Here is a 20539-nt window from a genome sequence, read left to right as displayed (position 1 = left end):
CAACGCCTTCATTTACTTAATTTATTTTTCGATGACGCTTTTAGTTATCGAGTATTTTAATATGAAGTGATTATTTATACATTAGTAATATAGGAAATCAGTGTATGAACGTATGGCGACCGTCACCGATTTTGTACGTGCACGAATTTATTAAAACATATAAGATGATTTGAAGTTTTTTTCCTATCGAAAATTTAGTAAATAGGATTTTTTATTTTAATGCCTGTAAGCATATAATATTAAGGTTGCCAGGTCGTCAAACCTAACAGCCGAACAGACCAGCTAATTTGTCCCGACGATCGGGTATAGAGGCCGGACACCCTACATTATTGAAGATTTTGTGTCTCAGTATTAATCGCTACGATAGAAAATTTGTATGTAAAATAAAGCTTTTCTGATTACTACTATAACTATTGTTAAATTCTAATGAAATATAAATTAAATCGAATATATCTCGTTTGAGAATGAAGAAGTAAAATGTAAAAAGCCTAACAAAAGCCGGCCAAGCCGAACACCGTTTATTTTGGCCGGACACGCAATCAAAAAGCCTTACTATGTCTGGCTTTATCCGGACGCCTGGCAAACCTATATAACATCGTACTTGTTTATCTTTCAATTTTTTTTTTAATTCCGTTAAGAACAAAATCATTAATAAAAAACTATTTACATTTTTTCTAAAATTGAAATAGTTGCGTGACTTTTAAAGAATCAAAATCACTTTACCATGAATTACGATTTTATAACGAATTGATTGATGGTAAACTAATATTATAACAATAAAGAAGTGACCGTTGTCGAATATTTCACCAATACGATACTCATAAACAAATCATTTCTTTCTTTTATTACCTTAGTACATGTTGATGTCCTTGTAACCGATAACTAATATAATTCAAATGTGATTGATTTCTTGCATTAATTAACACATTATTATTATTCTTAGGCATTTTAGTGTCAACGTTTTCATCTGACGTTGAATATCTATTGATGTAAATATAAGCCTTTCAAACAGATAAACTTTTACTTTACAAAGTATTATAGATTTTGGATGTGATAACCAAATAAAAGTAATTTCTTGTTCTTATTAAATAAAATTTTGATTTCCTTTAATAATATCCAAAGGATTTTGGTAAATTAACATGTCATGATTGGGTAGGTTTTTGTTATAGGTCTCGTACGTTAATGTTAGTAAAATTTGTATTCTATTAGTCGTATTAATTAATATGACTTTGACTACGAGGTTAAATTTTGTAGCAATGTATAGTTTTACCTGGAAAACGAATAAAAACTACCATTATTAGTTTTTATAGTTAGTTTTTATTTCTTAAATTAAAAACTATAAAACTATTAAATTGTATAAGTTTTTATTTCTTAAAATAAAAACTAAATTATATAAACTATAAAATCTAATAAATAGATTTTATATATATAGCACATCAGAGAGTGCTTTACGATCGAAATTATTTTTTCATCTCATTTCGGCAAATATTTTTATTATCACAAGTTTGTTCTTGTTGAATCACGAAATCAAGATAGTTTACATGTCGCTGTTAAGATAACTTAGTGGAAATCGATTCTGGACTTTCAAAAATTGAGTTAATGTGGTAGAACCTTAAAACAACATAAAAAAAGTAATTGAAATTAAAAACTTAAACACACTGTTAAACTATGTAAACAATTTCACTAATTATGTTCTTTTTGTAATAAATTCGTTCCAGTGCTTGAAGTTGGGACTTAGATTAGGTAGGTATTAGAATGGATATCCTATTTGACTATAAGAAAAATTGATTTTGGTCAATAAGAAGAATTATTTTTCTTTGTTTTTTTGATTTAATGAACGTCGTACACTTTTAGATTTTCCGAAATTTTTTATTAGGATTAACATTATTTTCGATATGCCTGCATTGCCTGTTTTGATTTCGACGCAGTGCAGTATCTAAATTGTAGGAGTATAAAAGTTTTATATGAACTTCTTCATTGATTCGGAATGTTGTTTGCCAATTGTCGACCATGAAGGGTACACTCCATCATGGAAGACAATGGATATTCTTATTAATAGTTTTTACCACAAAAAGACTGCCGGCAAATGTACCACCTCACGGTAATTGTTCACCACCATAAACAATAGTAATAAAATAAATAGGGTACATTCTGTCTTTTTGAAGGTACCATAATTGAATATTGGTTGGTGCATACCAAAATAGATATATTAAGCTTATAAATAATTTAGTTAGATAACGCTAGACTTCATATTGGTGATTGGTTTAGATTTTTTTTGACACATACAGGTTTCTTCATGTTGTTTCACGTTGTAGCTTAAACTATAACTCATGATGAGAGGATTTTAAATAAGGATATATAATAAGAAGAAAATAATAAAAAATTATGATGCTTCATGTAACATATCAAAAGAAAATGGTCTACAACAGTTGATTTTTTCAATAATTTAATCTGCGCCCTGAAAGGACGATCCGTAATTCGGTCACAAAACTCTTTCAGTGAATTCCAGTATATATATTCGGAAATAAGATTCGGAGAAAATCGGCTGAAAATGAAAAATAGACACGGGAGTTTCGTTTATTCATTGGATGTGCAATTAAAATAATACTTTTCATCATAACATTAAGGTAGCAATTGTATATTAAATTCAAATTATTTAAAAAAAAATGAAAGGAATAACAAAGGAAAATGGTCCAGCACAAATCAGGTTACCGTTACATAGAACAATGGCGTACAACACATAATTGCTTCATTCTTTAAGAATAAAAAAAAAAGTATTTTTATCCTTTGTCTCGTATACTAAAAGCAAATAATAAAGTACCAGTAATATAATAAGCACATAAAAATATACACAAATAAAAACTCTAGAATATTTTTATAGTTATATGTGAAAAGGCGTTCAAGTATCAAACATGTTCATTTCGTTGTTTTAATCATAATTCGCACGCGACATTAATTCTCGTCCGACTTTTATTTCTTGATGAAGTTTTTGCCACAGTCATAAAACTTGGGCGTACAACAACTACTAGGACGAGCTTAATCGTTCCGTATCTTGTTTAACACCATGAATATACCTTATATTAATACATTCCAAACGTTTTGCTAATAACTCTACTATATTATTCAATACAAAATGACAAATATTTATATCCGTATTTATAGTACAGACTATTCCACTTAAAATTTCACTAATTCGTATTGAATAACAGAGATTATTTTTGATCTCGACCTATAATGTAATTTCAATTCAAGGTCACTATGACCTTAAATTATTTATTTTCTTAATACTTGAAAAGGTCTCCTATTGTAATGTAAATGTACAAACGGGTTTTACATTTTTAAACATGTATATATTTACTAATTGTCGGCCGCGGCTTCGCTCGCGTTTTAGAGATTGGTCTTCAGGTATTAGGCAAAAAAGTATACCTATGTTCTTTCATGGATTTCAATCTTGCGTCATATCGTATTTTATCAAATTCGGGTCAGTAGTTTGGCCGTGAAAGAGCAACAGACAGAATTACTTTCGCATTTAAAATATTAGTATAGATATGTATATCGTTACAATATCTTGCTTAATTTATTCTTAAAAAATATTGGATATGCAATGACTTGTTTTATAATATGACAAATATCAAATTCTTACAAAGACTTTTGGACATATATAAAATTATTTATTGTAGTTCAGTTTTTTGTTAATTGGGTTTATTATAAATGCTAAATCCATGTATAATTCTACAACATAATTCTGATAAATATTAATAAAATAAATTGTTATCATATAAATCAATAAAATATTTATTAATTGTACACATTATTTATAATTTCACAGTCTAGGAGTATTTTTTATTAATTCAGCTGCCTTTTCCGCCATCCCTACGATAACAGAGTTCGGGTATAGAGATATTGGAGCGGGGAATACACTTGCGTCCATTATACGTACACCGCTGACATTCTTAACCCTGAAAAATTAAATTGTTAACATATAGTATGTTCTACTAATCGAAGATTTAGGTACCGGTGATCACCATCACAAATGTCAACGGAAAATGTCAAACAGTGCTGGAGATATCGTACCACAAGTTTGTGTTTAATCATAGATCTTTTCTCCATTCCCTCAATCCTTTAACACGATAAAAAGGCAATTCGGTAGTACTATAGCGCAGGACGAACGGCTAAACGTGCTTTCCGAGACAGGAATTCATTAACATATTTTTAGTAACTAGTAGCTGTTATTTATTATATATAATTACGGCCTTAATTGCGCTACCTTTAGATTAAGGTGGACAAGGCATTTTTTCCAAAATATTAAATAGAAAAACATTCTAAGATTATATCAAACTGCGAACGGTTTTTTTTTTGATAAATATTTTGTCGACTTTTCTAAACAATTTGGTAAATTTCTGAGAAATGCAGCAATAATAATGTTCCAAATGTATGATTATTGTATAAGACAAGTTGCAGGTTTAATCTTTTACACTTTTAAATGTGTCCTGTTATGGGTATGCATAAGGTTTCGTAATGTGATTTCTTTTCATGTTCAAAATATTCTGTTTGTATCTTACAAGGATGTAGAGCAATAATACAGTATAAAATTGCAACACACTATTGGCACTGTGGCCATTATCAATGTCTATGGCAAATGTATGTATCAACTCGGTGTTTTTGATATTCAAGATAGATCTAATTGTATTGAAAGTATTTCTTAAGATTTAGACTAAAGAGTTTTATCGGCTTTACCTATAGATTATGTCTAGGAGTTTATTGTTTACAAAAATGCTTTGACATTTTCTATCTAATTTCGAATCAATGAAGTCATAAAGAGGGAAATCAGCGTTTATTAAACAAATTACACTTTTTTTATAGGTAAGACAAAGATTATACACGAACCTCAACTGACTGTCAACAACTTTTCCGCCCGCGCAAGTTCCAGCAATATGGTGTCCAGTAACTGCAACTTCTCGAATCAAACACTCCAAATATTCGTTAGGGGGACTTTGTATCTTTGGCTTGGTTGGTTTGGTCACCTCTTTCTGTGCCTGAACTCTTGGTGCTCCTTGTGTTGTCATTCTAAATATTTATATATAATTAATATTCATTTATTATTTGCATATAATTCGATGTAGTGTCGTTAGTTGTTTATTTATTTAATATATTCTTTTTGTAAAAAAATCTTCGGTATTAAAATATGCAATATAAGATATGGATTAAGTTGTACTATGTCTTTTTTTCGTTCAGTGGCTATTCACAGGTATTTTCAATGTAACAAAGAAATTGCCTGGAGGCGATAATTTCATTCCCAAGATGAGCTGTCATCCGCGAACTCGATAATTGTATAATATATATATTTTAATTTAGTTACAGAGGCAACTTGGTTTTCGTCAAAGATTAATTAATAACGATGAATTTTCTTTTCTTCTTCATGAATAAAAATCAAGATATAATAATTACGTAGCGAATTACGGTGCTTGCGCAAAGTTTTGCCTTTGTATAGACCAATTAGCGCTAACATTAAATATAAATTAGTTTATTAGTTTCTATATAGTGTCAAGGAACCATGTCATTATTTTATTGAAGCTGATTTGAGCCAACGAGTCAAAAGATAGAATGTTACAATTAACTTAGATCGATCTAACCATAAACTAACGTGAATATTATTTTTTAAATCCTATTAGGATGTAGGAATACATACTTTTTCCTCCGTCTAACTAGTCCTTTCTGGTCCAATTTGGTGTAATTCCAGAATGTAAGGCACCGTTCAGGTCTTGGCCAGTGAATCCGAGCTCCAATCTCTTCGAATGGTTTTGTTGTAAGCAATCTCTCTGCACGCCTTATTGCTAAAGATCACGTAAATAATCATACAATATTGAGCAACAAACCTATAAGTTATCGATATTAAAATGTGTAGAGTAATATATATCTGAAGGAATCTTACAAAACTACTTTATATTTTATAATAGGTGAAACAAATATTACGTGTCCAAAATGCGAATTGTCAATTGGCTGCATAAATGTTTTATGCGTCTAAAGTAGTATAAATCATAAAAAAATATCGATAGAATCCATACATCATCTCGAGTAAACTTGGCTATAAGTTCGTTAATTAATTCATTAAATTCGATCGTATTTTTATCTTTAAACAAAAAAGAGAAGTGTCGTGAGACACCCAGTTGAAACGAATCTGCTTTAGCTATCTGTATCTGTTGAACAAACCAACAATGTTTGGGAATAATTAAATGACAAGAAATAAAATGTGTGAATTAAAACATTCATAAAAAATATTTTTGTATAAAACCGTATAAAATAGAAAGAGACAGAAAGAGGGGTAGGTCGCCTGGAGAGGGCGTAACGTTTTTTCCTTGCGTTATGCATTCTGCCAGCCGCCAGGTTACGCTACTGTAAGTCGCGTAAAAGGTTCTTTAGAATGGTTAGATTCTGGTCTGATTGGATCAGTAAAAGTAATGATAAACTACTAAAAATAAGTAACATTTACCTTTTATCATGCATTTCACATCATACTCCCGGTTCAAGTAATTCGGGTCCACGACAATCGGCACCGAGGTGCTGGAGTCTCTAAGTGTGACAGTGCCTCTACTTTTAGGCTGGATGCACGTAGCGAGGAACATGAATCCTTCCTTACTTGTATCGTTGTGGAACGGGAATGTGTCACGAAAAATCTGAATAGATGCAATCAATCGAAAAGTGTTATAATTTAAGTTTTATTATAAAAAAAAGTGCGGTTTAGTTTAATTGTTGATTGATTTGTAAATTTGTTTAAGGATACCATAATATTTTTATTTTAGAAGATATTAATTGAGAAAAAATCTTTAGATTTTGATGGATCAATGTATTCGCGAAGTTTAAGGTGTTATATAACCTTCTAAAAATATATCATACTTAGACTATTAACGATGTACATATAGTAATAGTTTATATATTATATAAACATATATTATATATAACTTTCCAAGAACATGCCACGAAGAAAATAATTTTATCGGCTTGTGACTATAGGATATCTTTGCCTAGATGTGGCCTTTGATTGGCGGATTTATAAAAACAACTGATTTCTCAAGTATAAAAAAAAACATTTTACTATGAATGCGAGCAGAATCTCTTTGTTAATACAATTATTAATAAGTTGTACTAACTCTACCTACGTTTACACATAGACACAAATTGTCTTTATTATATTTTGGGTTTTTAATTGTGTTCCATATAATATGACCTGTAGCTATTTTAAAAAAATAAATTCGAAACTCACATCATCATCTCATTTGGTATAAAAATACCAAAATAGCGTATCAAGTCGGATTTTGTAAATCATTAAATTGTGAATTCATTACTTGATATGGGAAATCTACCTTTGGTCTATAGTTTGACAAATCTCTCAACAGCCGCTCACTTGATGATCCCATTGAGAAGAGCATCAGAGCGGATGCATTTTGATATTCCACGCCGGAAACTGGCGGGAATGCTAAATATCCTGGTAAAGAAACATGTGCATGGCTATATGATTAGCTGTACGTGATTTATTTTGCTTTTTGAGTTCTGCTAGAGAAAAATAACGGCCTCATCTCAAACAATGAATTACGAAATATCTGGCTAAGGGAATTTAACTTAACATTAGCTATCATTAAACATCTACAGATGGCGGCTCAACGAACTTTTTTATCCTCCGATCCTACCAGCAAAAGTATTCACAAGGATTATTCGCAGACGGGCCCTAAAAGTCTGATAAATTATTTTTCTTTTTCTGTCATAACTATGTCATCCTACGTCAACGCCAATAGGATATCGGGAAGCGAGTGATTATGACAACTGTAGGTAAAAATAATTGCAATAGAGACAACAAAAAGTGGGTGTAGCAACCTATTAGATAATGAACTGAAACTGCATTCATCAATGATCTAGTTACATAGTGCAACTTTTACTATAAACATAGCTTTTTTCTGTTATTCATGTAAATAATTCTGGGGTTACTTAGATTGAAATATATTTTAAAATTTGGTCTAGAAGTTTGATCTAGTATTATTAATAATCAAGGAAAATGTTCAATATAAATATTTATACAATTGTACGCTATTAATTAAAAAAAAATAAAAACGATTATTAGTTATGTGAATAATGAAAATATTACCGTTATTATTCCAAAAATAATCCACCAAGGTACTCGCGCTGAATACTTTAGCCAAGGTCACACTGATTGGCTTCTTGATGCTCACGTAGATGGGAAGGTTCATGTGATCGTGAAGATTGCGACCGACCCACTCGTTATCGGTTATCAGGTTTATTTGTAAGCTTGAAATTAACAGTAATTATAATTAAATTTATTAATTAAAGCTATGGTATTTACTATGATGACGAAATTTAAACAAAAGTTGCATGTTGAAAACTTATCACAAAACTCTTTATTTTGTAATCCTAATTTATATTTACACCTATTGTGCAGAAGGTTTTGTAAGAAAATAAAAAATATTGATGTACATACGTCCAAAGGTATTTTTAGTAAGTGAACGTGATAATTTGGCCAACGTCTACGACGGACAATCTCAAGGGAGATCGACTAATAAGAAGGATTAGCATATTGTAGTGCACAAGTGTGTGCGCAAACACAGGTGCACTCTCCATTTCCTCACTCTCATAATCCGTTAGGACGGACAATCGGACAAGAACCGATAGTCATAAATGTCATAAGAGTTCAGGCGCACTTTCTAGGCACGGGAAGTTGTCCCAGTTCCACATTCCAGACTCCGGGCTGGTACTGATAATCTTTGGAAAAACTCAATAACTTTTTATCGGCACGACCTGGGGCTTGAACACAGGACCTTGGAATCTGCGGTATTATAACGAAAACTAGTAATGGAGCAAACAAGACTGTCGTGCCGAATTTGATCTTGCAGAAGAATTGTTTTCTAAGAAAAATATATTCTATTATTTAAATAATAATTCTAGAGAATGAATTACAAATAGATTCTGACCAATGACAGAATTAAAATGATCTAAGATTTATGTATAAGATTGATGTACTTAGTCTTCTTCCAGCGTCTAAATAAAAATCGCCGATAGAAAAACTTCATGTCCGAAAAACATATCATTTAATACAAATGTAATTGTCAAAAGTGGGCGAATTCACAAAAATTGTTTTATGACCTAAAATGTTACATTCTTACGAAGATTTATTACCTTTTAATTAAATTTCTCGGGCCGATACCAGATAGCATCAAGATTTGGGGCGTCTTGACTGATCCAGCGCTTAAAATTATTTCCCTGTTGACGAATATGTTGTCCAGATTCCTGTGGTCTTGTAAAATATAAAGAGACGTAGCCTTTTCCTCTTCAAACCGTATCTACGTGACATAAAAAATCTTAAATATAATATAAAATAAATGCTTGTTTTTATTTCTATTTTACGAGTTTACACATCGTTCAATTGACAGAGTTATAAGCGTGTACACAGTACAGTAATTATTAGGGCTTGGTGTAGGCTACTGGTATAGTATATCATTACAATAATTAACTTTCAATAGCCGGCGCACGAGTTTTTTTATGATATACATACTTTAGCGGACGGGTAAATGGGACTGATGGTAAATGGTCATGACTGTCCATAGACGTTAGCGCTCTACGAAATATTAATCATCATTTACATCGTCAATGCGCCACCAACAATAGGATAATGTTACTAAGATGCTATGTCCGTTGTGCCTGTAGTTACACTGGCTAACTCGCCCTTCAAACCGGAACATAACAATAGTAAGTTCCTGTTTGGCAGAAGAATATATGATGAGTGGGTGGTATCTACCCAAATGGGCTTGGACAAATCTTTATCACCAAGTAAAGTGGTTTGTAAAAGGTTAATTGTCTACAAAAAGAGGTATTGGAGACAAATATGCAGTACAACAAGTTTATAATTAATATTATATTATTTTGATTGTAAAGTGTTTTATTTATTTACAAAAATAGATATAATAACATAACATAATCAGCCTGTAAATTTCCCACTGCTGGGCTAAGGCCTCCTCTCCCGTTGAGGAGAAGGTATGGAGCATATTCCACCACGCTGCTCCAATGCGGGTTGGTGGAATACACATGTGGCAGAATTTCGTTGAAATTAGACACATGCAGGTTTCCTCACGATGTTTTCCTTCACCGCCGAGCACGAGATGAGTTATAAACAAATTAAGCACATGTAAATTCAGTGGTGCCTGCCTGGGTTTGAACCCGAAATCATCGGTTAAGATGCACGCGTTCTAACCACTGGGCCATCTCGGCTCTCTAAATAGATATATCTTGACTTAATATGATTGGTGTTCATAAAACAATCTTCCTACACTGAATTATAATTTTTATGCAAACAATAACGAAACAATTATACAGTCAAAATTTTAATAATTAAATAATGAAATTATGATTATAATTAAGACAGTTATAAACTTACTGATATAGCTTGAGTCTTTAACAAGACGTGCAGGTTTTTTCTCTTAAGCGCTGGTTTTAGATAAGCGTCGTATGATTGATATCTGCTGCCGTCTTTGATATTTGCTGTTGCTTTTCTAAATAACGTGTTTTTAACAGCGAGAGCTGAAGACGCTTGCTTAAATATTGACATAAGTTCATTATCTTCATGTATTAGCTTCAGTTTCATGGGAGCCTAAAAATTAAAGCGACACTTCATTTCTTATTCCACCATGCTAGTTCAATACGGGTCAGTACACGTGTTACAGAATTTCATTGAAACTAGATACCTACATGCAGGCTTCCTCTCGATATTGTCGTACAGAATACGCAAATAATAGATGAATTATAAATACAAATGAAGCATATGAAAATTCATTAAATATATACGATTAAATTTGCAATTATCGGTGTAGACAAACGATTTCTAACAATTAAGCAATCTCGACTCAAGATATGAGAATTTCTGTAATTTAGCCTAGCCAAAAACTATATATTAGATTGTATATTTTATTTTTATGAGGTTTTTATATCTACTTCCTGACCGAATTCGGTAACGGTAAATTCGAGGAATATTGAGCTAGTTGAATATTTTTTTATTCATACGTGTGTGCACAAATCAGATGCACTCTAATAATACACTCTCATAATCCAATGGGATAGTGAACTGACACGACAGTTTATAGATCATACGAGGGGCTGGAGTTACATAGGCACGGATATGTAAAAATTCAAACATCCTATCTGTGAGCCGTTTACTAATTTAATTAGACAAACAGTAACATTGGACAAAAAGTATGTTAACGGTTTTACTACACGGTATAAGCTACATTCCGGACAAACTTTTTTTTAAGATTCCAAAGTGCTTGTAAATGGTTAGAGCAGAAATACTTAAGTGTATTTTGTTTTTGCTTCTTAAAAAGGTATTTCAAAAATAAATTTCATATTTATCTTTTTGTTAGTTCTATTCTTGACGACTTGTTACAAACCTTTGCACACACCCCTTTTGCCGGGCAGCTATCGGAGTCGAATTCGCTCCTAACAGTTCCAAAAGCCTTTAAGAAATATGGTTTCAGATCATCCAAAGTCCAACCCTTGAAACCGAGTCTCGACCATCTATTGTAATCTTCCGGAAGGCCGAAACCATGGAGAAGGAAATTGATTTGTCCAGATCCACCAGGACCCTTGCCACGTGGAATTATCGGGGTCTTAAAAAAATTAAGAGTATTACTTACTTAACATAAAGGAATACATGTACATAATTAATATATTTTCATATTATAAAAATGAATGAATTTGTAAATAAAACTATTTATTCTAAGTAGGCGCTTAAATAAATTATTTTTATTTGTAAAATACTCTATACTAACAGAAACATTCTTATTTATTATTTTTACCTGATTCCAGAGTCCGAAGGACGAGTACCTCTGAGGTGTAGCTCGTACGGACCAATCATTTGACCCCTGCTGTGAGGCAGTGGAAGTCAATGGTACTTTGGAGAAATAGCCCATATGATCTCCAGCTTCAACCAGTAGTACCTTAACTTTAGGATCCTCTGAGAGACGAGAAGCAAGCACACAGCCCGCTGTACCCGCACCCACTAAATATAATACATTATTAGCACTTAACTTTAAGAAATATCTTGTAATTAACAGTAATGAAAGATATATATAAAAAGTCTACTATAAACTGCTTTTTCTCTTCAATATAATCTAAAAATATATATAATAATATTGCTTGTGTGATTTGAAGTAAAAAATAGTTTGAAATATAGCACGCCTGACTCGATAAAATAGCAAATTAACATATTTAAAAATTATTTCTTATATATTTTCACGGGATTCAATATAAGTAGGATGTCGCAATTTAGTGCTTTCTTACCGATTATGTAATCATATCTCTTCACTGGTTTAGTTATAAAACTCGTATAAACGTTTGCATATTTCTGATACACTATGTAAGAAACAAATGCTACTAATATGCTTATTGTGTATGAAAATATCGACATTTTGTTTCATATCACAGCGGACTAGCTGCCGTGCGTAAAAAATTACTCCTCTAACTGTTACTTAATCCAGACATTGCTACCGATACTAATTGAATTAGACAGAGCAGACAAACCTTTCAGTTCATTTCATTAAAAAAAAGATGTATTTAAACAATAATTAATGATATTGGCAATATGATTTTCTATTTGTTTATTTATATTTTATACCTATGTAATATTGCGTACGTTAAATTCAACGATTCAATATTGATAAATTTCTTACAACAGTAGTAAAGTAAAGTAACTTTTTTACTTTTAAATAATCCTTAGCTTATTCTCTCTTAGAATTGAGTTCACAAATCTTTAATAATTTCGAATAAACCTCATTTTATGAAAAGGTTTGCCACCTCTGACAGAAAACCTAAGGGGATTAAGCTATTTGATGGCGATGAAAATCAATACTTTATTTATATGATGCAATTCTTTACTTTGTCATATACAGCCTTACAGCTGTATTCATTCATATTTGTAAGTACCACAAAATACAGTACAATTAAGTTATATCTTTTGCTAAAAATAAAAAAGGTAAAGTTTTGCTACATTATTTTATTTCAAAGCTATTGACATGATTTTAGTTTTTAATAACAAATTCTTATGGACAAGTATCTGCAATATGGTATAATGTTGTTTAATTTTTCATAATATTATGATAATTGTTATACAAATAAATAAAATGATTGTAAACAAAATGGGGTAGCTATGTTTAATAGTAAATAAAATATATTTGTAAAAAATTTTTAGATTCTTTTTCAGAATTTTAATGAAAATGGTTAAGAATTTGCATCAAGTTAAAATGATTAATGTAGACTTGATCTTTATATGATAGGTATTTTAATAATAATACTTTGATCATGCCTATAGATTTATGTTCAGATAAAAAGGATAATTGTAAAAGTACCAAAACAATAAATATGGTTAAAAACACATTTCTTTAATTACAGAATGAAGTATTGTATGGTATTAAATTACAAGTGTATAAAAACTTTAATAGAATTGTTTTATTTCTTTAATTTTCGAATAATTGTTAACAAAATCATAACCCATACAATTCTGTATACTAAACTTGTTTATTTCGTTTGTATTTATGTAAAATTCAGTCAACATTTATAACAAAATGACATTATATGGTTTTGTTATAATACAACATCTCCTCCATCTTCAATCATTTCACCGGTAGCTGGAACCATGACAGGAGCTTCAATAACTTGCTTGCGACCTTTAGCATCAATGACCTGGATTGTTTCTGGTTCGACTTCCATCTCAGTGTCTTCTTCTGCTTGTTTTTGCTTGAGACCAGCAGCAGGTGATCTATAAAGCAAATTCAGGTTAATATTTATATTTTTTAAACAATATATACACCAATATAGATCTAGTTGCTTATAAGACAATATTGGTTCATCCAGAGAAAACAGTGCTTCATTTATATTTTATCAATTCATCAATAATGAATATTATTTATATTGTAACATTCAATAGAAATTGATTTTACTATTTACTTCAAGAGTGAACTCTGAAACTCAATAAAAAATTTCATTTTATATATTTTTTTTAAAAAATCGTAACGCATAAATAAATATGTTTCACTTTGTGGTAGGGCTTTGTACAAGATTAGTATGCACCACTCACTCATCACATTACCTACCATCAGAAGATGTACCAGAACACAATGAGACATTGAATTGGTGTGTTTAGGTTTGAAGAGGGCATGAGTCAGTTTAACTTCAGACACAAAGAAATTAACATCTTAGTTCTCAAGATTGGTGGTGCATCAGTGATGTAAGGTATTGTTTATATTTCAAACGGCACCAATATCTATCTTTATGACTACTTATAATTAGGTAGGCAATAAGGCAATCCACATATAATTAAAAATAATTACTCAAAAGGTAAGAAATTATTGGAGCCAGTAAAGTATCTAAGGGTAATAAATAAAAACAGCATAATATTATAAATAACTTAAAAAGATACATGTTAAAGTAATTAGTGGAATTTTATGTGTGAATAATGAAATTTTTAATCTCATACAATAAGCATTCACATACCTGATAAGAGATATATCGCGTTGAACTTCTCTGACATCTCTCTGCCACTCAACTTCACGTCCTTTCCTTAATCTCTGCATAATATGGTTGTTAGAACGTCTCTGTCGGATCTCCTCGACTTTCTTCATGGCCTCAATGGTCTTTGTCCAGAGTTCTCTGTTATATTTGACGGGAACATGACGGCGTTTTTCGAACTCAAATGATGGATCAATAGCTAATTCTTTGCCAGCAGTCTTACGGTAAGCTTTCGTCCATTTAGTTTTACGTGGGTTTTTCTTCTTTTTAAATGCTGCATGGCATTTTGAACGACAGAATCTGAAAATCTAATTTATAATAAAGATTATTTACACTAGATACAATATTATGTCAAAAATAGGTGTTTCTTTTAAGTAAATATTGTGCCGAAATGTTTTGATGTAATTTAGTTTTTTGTCATTTACCTTGCAGTCGTTTCTCACGAATTGTATGCCATGGCCAGGATATATCCTGGAGGAGCAGAAATAACAAGTTTCTATACGCATTATAAACACGTGCTGTTTTGATCGTTTGACAGCACGTCAAAAAAGAACAAAGATGGTGGAATTATAAATTAAGAAGCTTGTGGTGTTGCTTCCCTTAAAATAAATAAGTTATTTCAAATTATATTATAACAAATAAAATAAATGATAATTATTATTTTTTAATTTATTTTAAAATATATATTAACATACATATTTGTTTATATATATATTTCAATAACATATTTTGTTATGCAGAGCCATCTAGCGGCTGTATGCATAATATTTCTTACAAGTAATTTAGCTACTGCATGATAGATGCTGCAAAACACATTAATTATTATGAGACTTAATTTTGTTAGCTACCAATAAGTTACTCGTAAAACGAGTTGGTTAGCCGGAATACCACAAAGCTGATAGGTAATTTAACTTTTCAGTTGACTGCCCGATTTATAGCTTTCCTAAAATACCGGCATGTTTACTTCGACCGTTGGATGTTAAGTGTCTAATTACTCGAAGCAACTAAGTACACTACATTTTGTATGCTTAAAACAGACCGTTACGAATGTATTTTTCACCTTATAAAGATAATTACGTAATGCGGACTAATGTTTCTCCTAAATTTGGTATTATTAAGGAAAGAGAGAGTCCATAACCTTTGTTGTTTAATTTATGAACGCTTTATTTGTCAGGCTGTGTCAATGAATAACACTAACATAATGAAGGAAGTGAAAATTGTTAGTCGAATGTTTTCCTGAGAACCGCGAGCTGCGTGTTAATTTATTGATTTTGTATGAGAGCGGCCTTTTGGATCTTGGTTCACTTCATTGCTATTCACATGGCAAATGTTAAGATTGTTTTTACTGTTCGATTTATGAGTGAAATTTGTGTCAAAATTTAAAAAAAGAGTTTGTATCTTAACGTTTGTGACAAGTTCTACATCTTCGGTGTATTATTTAAAAATAGCTTTTAACTGCATGCAAAATTAATTACGATAAATAAAAAATATTGTAATGATAAATGTAATTTCTTCTTTGTTCACTACTACTACAACACTCACTTCCACACACGTGTGAATTTTTCTATTTCGAGCGACTTGACACTTAAGTGGCGACGGTGACTACTTACCATCCGGCGGACCTTCTTGTCGTTTGCTCTCTATAAAATAAAATAAAAAACGCAGTTCGGATTAGAGAATGACATATCGACAGCAAATGTTTTGTGACATTCCTGCCAGTATCTTCATCACCTATTTTGATTTGAACTGTTATTCCAACCTATGACTCGCCTAGACAGTGCAAGCTATAATTGTATGAACGCATAGGACATAAAAACCCAATATACCTTTAAAAACGGCATACCTTTAAAAAGTTCAAGAGCACGATGCACATGCTTAGAAGATATTCGATTGGTTTGAATGAATGAATGATAAAACATTGATTTCTTGTAAACGAAAACGAATGCAATATTACGTTTCTCATGCAGTTATATTAATTTGCGATTCAGCGTGCGATTTATGCAAATAAAAAACGATGAGAGATTTTTTTTTTTCGCAAAACTTTGGCATTATGCATGTAAAAAAATACACGTTGTGCTGTCAGTGGTGACAAACGAGGTGACATGGAAAATTACGAGAGTTGCATTGTAATCCGTAGCCTTGGTATCGATGTATCGTTACGTAAATATTTTTACAGGATATACACCTTTAGATCCTTTTGTTAAAAGGTGAAATTCGTTTGTTTTTATTAATATTATTACATTTGTAACTTCGTTACAGAATGTACAATGAAGAATTTGATGTGGGATGCATTCGGTTCTGATCCAGGCGCCATCTTAAATATCAGCTCAAGCCAAATAACGGATTATCTTTGCTTCCATGAATATTGGATGGATATTGTTCTTATCTACAACACCACAAACACGAAGGTCTGTTAGTTAGTGGAATCGAAAATAAACGCATTTTAAGTACACTACCTCCAACTGTATTTGTTTTAGCATAAATAACTATAAAACAGAATACGACGGAATATGCTCCTCATTTATTTATCTTTTCTGTAATTTTAATATATATATATATATATATTAAAGTTACGGAACAAATATATCATCATGTTGGAAAGACGATTCAAACAGTATAAAGGCCTATTATATTTATTTTTATGAGTCTAAAATTTATTTAAGAACATTGAGCTCTGTAGTTTGAAAAGGAGATTGTCCTAGAAAAACGTGACGTATGGTCATGCTCCACTTGCCTTATACATACTCTGCATCACATAACTGTTCAAGTAAGTATTAAATAAAAAGGGATCCATGAAAAGTGAAAATCCCTACGACCCCACGAAAATATCACATAACACGTGGAATACATTCGCTTTTAATTTTGTATTTTCTTTTTGTTGATTCACTTTAATGTTCCGCGCACTCCATCTGCCGTCTGTGGTATATTCACAATATGAGGGGATTAATATTATAAATGGGAACATATTTGTTAAAGGTCTGAGGTTTCTGACACGTTGGTAGATTTTTGACACTTTTTTCATCGAGTTTAATTCGATTAAAAAAGCAATAAGTATATTTAATGGTACGATTACTACAATATAATTATATATTTATATTCATACGTCTAGTAAATGATCGAAAGTATTAATTATGAAAATATAATTACGTACTTATAGGTATAACTTTATAGAGTTTAATTATAAAGTGTTATTTATTTTGGAGGACTTAGTCAGATCACCTTTTATATTATAATATTAATATTTAAAATAGTTGCCATAAAAAATATTTACGGTACATACTTTTTTCTAGAATTTTTTAATAGTCTAAAATTAATTATAACCGTTGTTATTGCCTTTACACGTATGAACATTTTGCATCAATGGCTTTCATTATTATGTGTTAAAAGTCGCCGATCACCAATAGTCAGAACGGTGGATATATAAATCAACTTGTCTTGTTTTGTAAACATAACACATATTAACAAGAAATGGTTGTATTATTCAACGGGAGTTAAGTTATATAGGTATCTATGCATAAGATAAAATATTTTAAAACTAGCGGGCGCATCGCTTTCTGATTGTATGTATATCGGCCTTTATAAATTACTTGAAATACAGTTTACAATCATGAAATCAAAAATATATAAATTGATAAAAAAGGAAAGTACTTAATAATTAGTTAGGCTGACGGTCAAATGAGCCATGCTAAGTAAGGTAAGTAGTCAAAAAAATTATTAACCATTCCGTACTAAACACAACTAATACGCCACCTATCTTGAGAACTAAGGTGTTATGTCCCTTGTGCCTGTAGTTTCGCTGGCTCACTTACGCTAAGAGTGATTGATGTTTGGTGGTAGAATTTGCGATAAGTGGGTGGTACCGACGGCGTCGGGTTTGCGTAGAGCCCACCAATTTAAATGGGACCACACGGGAAGTAAATGACGGATTTATTCCCTAAAAAGGCTTTTTTTTAGGGTTTTAATAAAAAAATAATTATATGATATTTTATATTTATTCATATTAGTTATAATTCTGCAAGTTACTTTGTCATATATATTAGTGGAAGCTAAGAAAGAAACATTTATATGGAAATATAAAAATATATAATTGTAAACAAATACGAAACATGACGCTAATCCCGTTCCGCGGTCACGTCTTTAATAATCCCTAGTTTTTTGTGTCATTTCATTGAATCATGTCATTGATTTGAAAATATTCCAATGGTTTTAAGTTTGTTATATTGATTATTTTAATTCACCACTCTATTAATGTTTTTGATTTCGCTATCCTCTTGTGGTTACTGACTTACTTCGAGTTTTATGTTAACATTTAGAATTGGTTTTTGTTGTATTAAAAAAATATAATAAGGATGTATTTCTCCGTTCAATCGTTAACTTTTTAGGAAAACCTCTTGGTCTACCTTTTTTTGTCCAATTAACAGTATCGATATCGCAATAATATCGACTTAAACTTTTTGTAGCTCAGATGAACATTCCTTCCTGTACGAAAATGCTCTTAATAATATTTAAAACGTTCAAACAAAACTTTTCAATTGCTTAAAATTATCTTAATAAAAAAAATGGTGTTTAGGAGGGAAAACAGGGGAAGAGTATTTGTATATTTGTGGGATATGGAAGTGAGAGTGAAAACGATATATGAGCTTCCTTATGCATAACAATAATTCCAGTAATGTCGGCTTAATAGAAATTATAGGTCAAGTCTGAAACGGGCTTACATTGTAACGGTTCCGTATTAAAGAAAGTTTGCATTTATTCAATTGTTGGTCGAAGTCTTTCGAATTGTACCGCGGTAAACGGTAGGATTCTGTACAAGCGTAGTTGGATATTCATGATTTACTAGTATTTTAAAGCCAAAGATAATTTGTTTGGAGCATCCTAATATGACGTATGAGTCATTCAATGGGTCAACATTATAATGTCAAATAATTTAAATGCTCTTGATAACTATATAGTTTTTTTTATTTTGAAGGCGTGTTATATTAATCTGACGCTGTATCGTCACCCTAAAAGTTAAAGTACACAATTGATAGTACATAATTATCATGAACTTGATGATGATGATTGTATGTAGAAACCAAAATATACTATACAACTTCAACGAGAATTAGAAAGAACTGAAATAAAAGACTTTCTTAAGTACTGAAGACGCAGAAGGATTTTTTATATGAACATGGTACTCCAAAACCGGCTTAAGTTCGCGGCGTTAATGTCACGCTCGTCACGCACGAACTGTCTAGACGCAGTACTTCAATACCCCTGTCCCGCTGACAGCGCTGCCCTTAAACTGTCAGCGACAGATTTCATATTAATTCATCAACTTTTAACGAGACTCATTTATCAAGTGCTATTTATGCTAGTAACGGTTTGAATTTAAAGAGAACATTAAATTTAAGATTTTATTCGATTTTTTTTATGGGATGAAAATAATCGTTACCTTTTTATTTTCGTATAATTGATAGAAAAATATTATTTGCGAGTCGACCCCACAGATTATTAATATTAGAAATATTTTATAAGCGTGACAGTTTGGAATTTATTAATAAAAAAAAATTAATAATAATGGGTTCCGCCTCCTAAAATGGAGAGGAAGGAAGGAGTGGGACGTTTAGAGGCTGTTATTATATTTTCTCGTTTTATACTTAGGAAGAAACATAAATCGAGTTGTAAAAGGCCAGATTCCACGGCGAAGATGGGTATCTGTCGAGTCCCAGCTGTATTCACTAAAACTTTACTTAATATTGGTTCTCAGAACAAAACAGTTATCAAGATATAAGTTCCCAATTATTATTATTATTATTATTATATATAAAATATTAATAATTTATTAGAGAATAAATATTAAGAAGTTGGCAACCTTCTAGAAGTGCTTGCATTTAAGAAATGTATATTTAATTTATCAGATATTTGGAAAACCGAGCGTGTTATATTATACATGTGTATGAAGGTTATTCCCATGTATACCAATGAAATTTTCATAAAA

The 20539-nt window shown here is 31.1% G+C and overlaps 2 protein-coding genes across 2 annotated transcripts; both read right to left on the bottom strand.

The window, feature by feature from the left end:
• Positions 1-3779: 3779 nt before the first annotated feature.
• LOC113398701 (neither inactivation nor afterpotential protein G) lies at positions 3780-12524 on the bottom strand. Its single transcript, XM_026637576.2, has 11 exons — positions 12337-12524; positions 11853-12055; positions 11445-11663; positions 10439-10651; positions 9184-9347; positions 8138-8298; positions 7362-7483; positions 6491-6674; positions 5690-5834; positions 4888-5067; positions 3780-3959 (listed from the first exon to the last, which is right to left on the bottom strand). Exons 1-11 carry the CDS (start codon positions 12461-12463, stop codon positions 3824-3826), a joined length of 1854 nt encoding a protein of 617 aa, XP_026493361.2. The 5' UTR covers positions 12464-12524; the 3' UTR covers positions 3780-3823.
• Positions 12525-13476: 952 nt separating this feature from the next.
• LOC113398638 (probable ribosome biogenesis protein RLP24) lies at positions 13477-15135 on the bottom strand. The gene is made up of 3 exons (XM_026637486.2): positions 14985-15135; positions 14545-14867; positions 13477-13810 (listed from the first exon to the last, which is right to left on the bottom strand). Exons 1-3 carry the CDS (start codon positions 15063-15065, stop codon positions 13636-13638), a joined length of 579 nt encoding a protein of 192 aa, XP_026493271.1. The 5' UTR covers positions 15066-15135; the 3' UTR covers positions 13477-13635.
• Between the last annotated feature and the right edge of the window lie 5404 nt (positions 15136-20539).

The sequence above is a fragment of the Vanessa tameamea genome, chromosome 14 (genome assembly GCF_037043105.1).
Source record: "Vanessa tameamea isolate UH-Manoa-2023 chromosome 14, ilVanTame1 primary haplotype, whole genome shotgun sequence".
In the NCBI taxonomy this organism is placed as follows: Eukaryota; Metazoa; Arthropoda; class Insecta; order Lepidoptera; family Nymphalidae; genus Vanessa; species Vanessa tameamea.
The sequence above is the reverse complement of the archived record's forward strand: the minus strand, read 5'-3'. Positions and strand labels throughout refer to the sequence as shown.

Bases quoted from the DNA above. Each gene is read 5' to 3' on its own strand.
- LOC113398701 (XM_026637576.2), bottom strand. From the start codon at position 12,463: ATGTCGATATTTTCATACACAATAAGCATATTAGTAGCATTTGTTTCT. The intron at 5,835-6,490 runs GTAAATGTTACT...CGTGATCTTTAG, and splicing joins TGTGAAATGCATGATAAAAG to CAATAAGGCGTGCAGAGAGA. The intron at 5,068-5,689 runs GTATGTATTCCT...ATAAATATTTAG, and splicing joins CTAGTTAGACGGAGGAAAAA to AATGACAACACAAGGAGCAC.
- LOC113398638 (XM_026637486.2), bottom strand. From the start codon at position 15,065: ATGCGTATAGAAACTTGTTATTTCTGCTCCTCCAGGATATATCCTGGC. The intron at 14,868-14,984 runs GTAAATGACAAA...ATTATAAATTAG, and splicing joins TCGTGAGAAACGACTGCAAG to ATTTTCAGATTCTGTCGTTC. The intron at 13,811-14,544 runs GTATGTGAATGC...TTTGCTTTATAG, and splicing joins CGCGATATATCTCTTATCAG to ATCACCTGCTGCTGGTCTCA.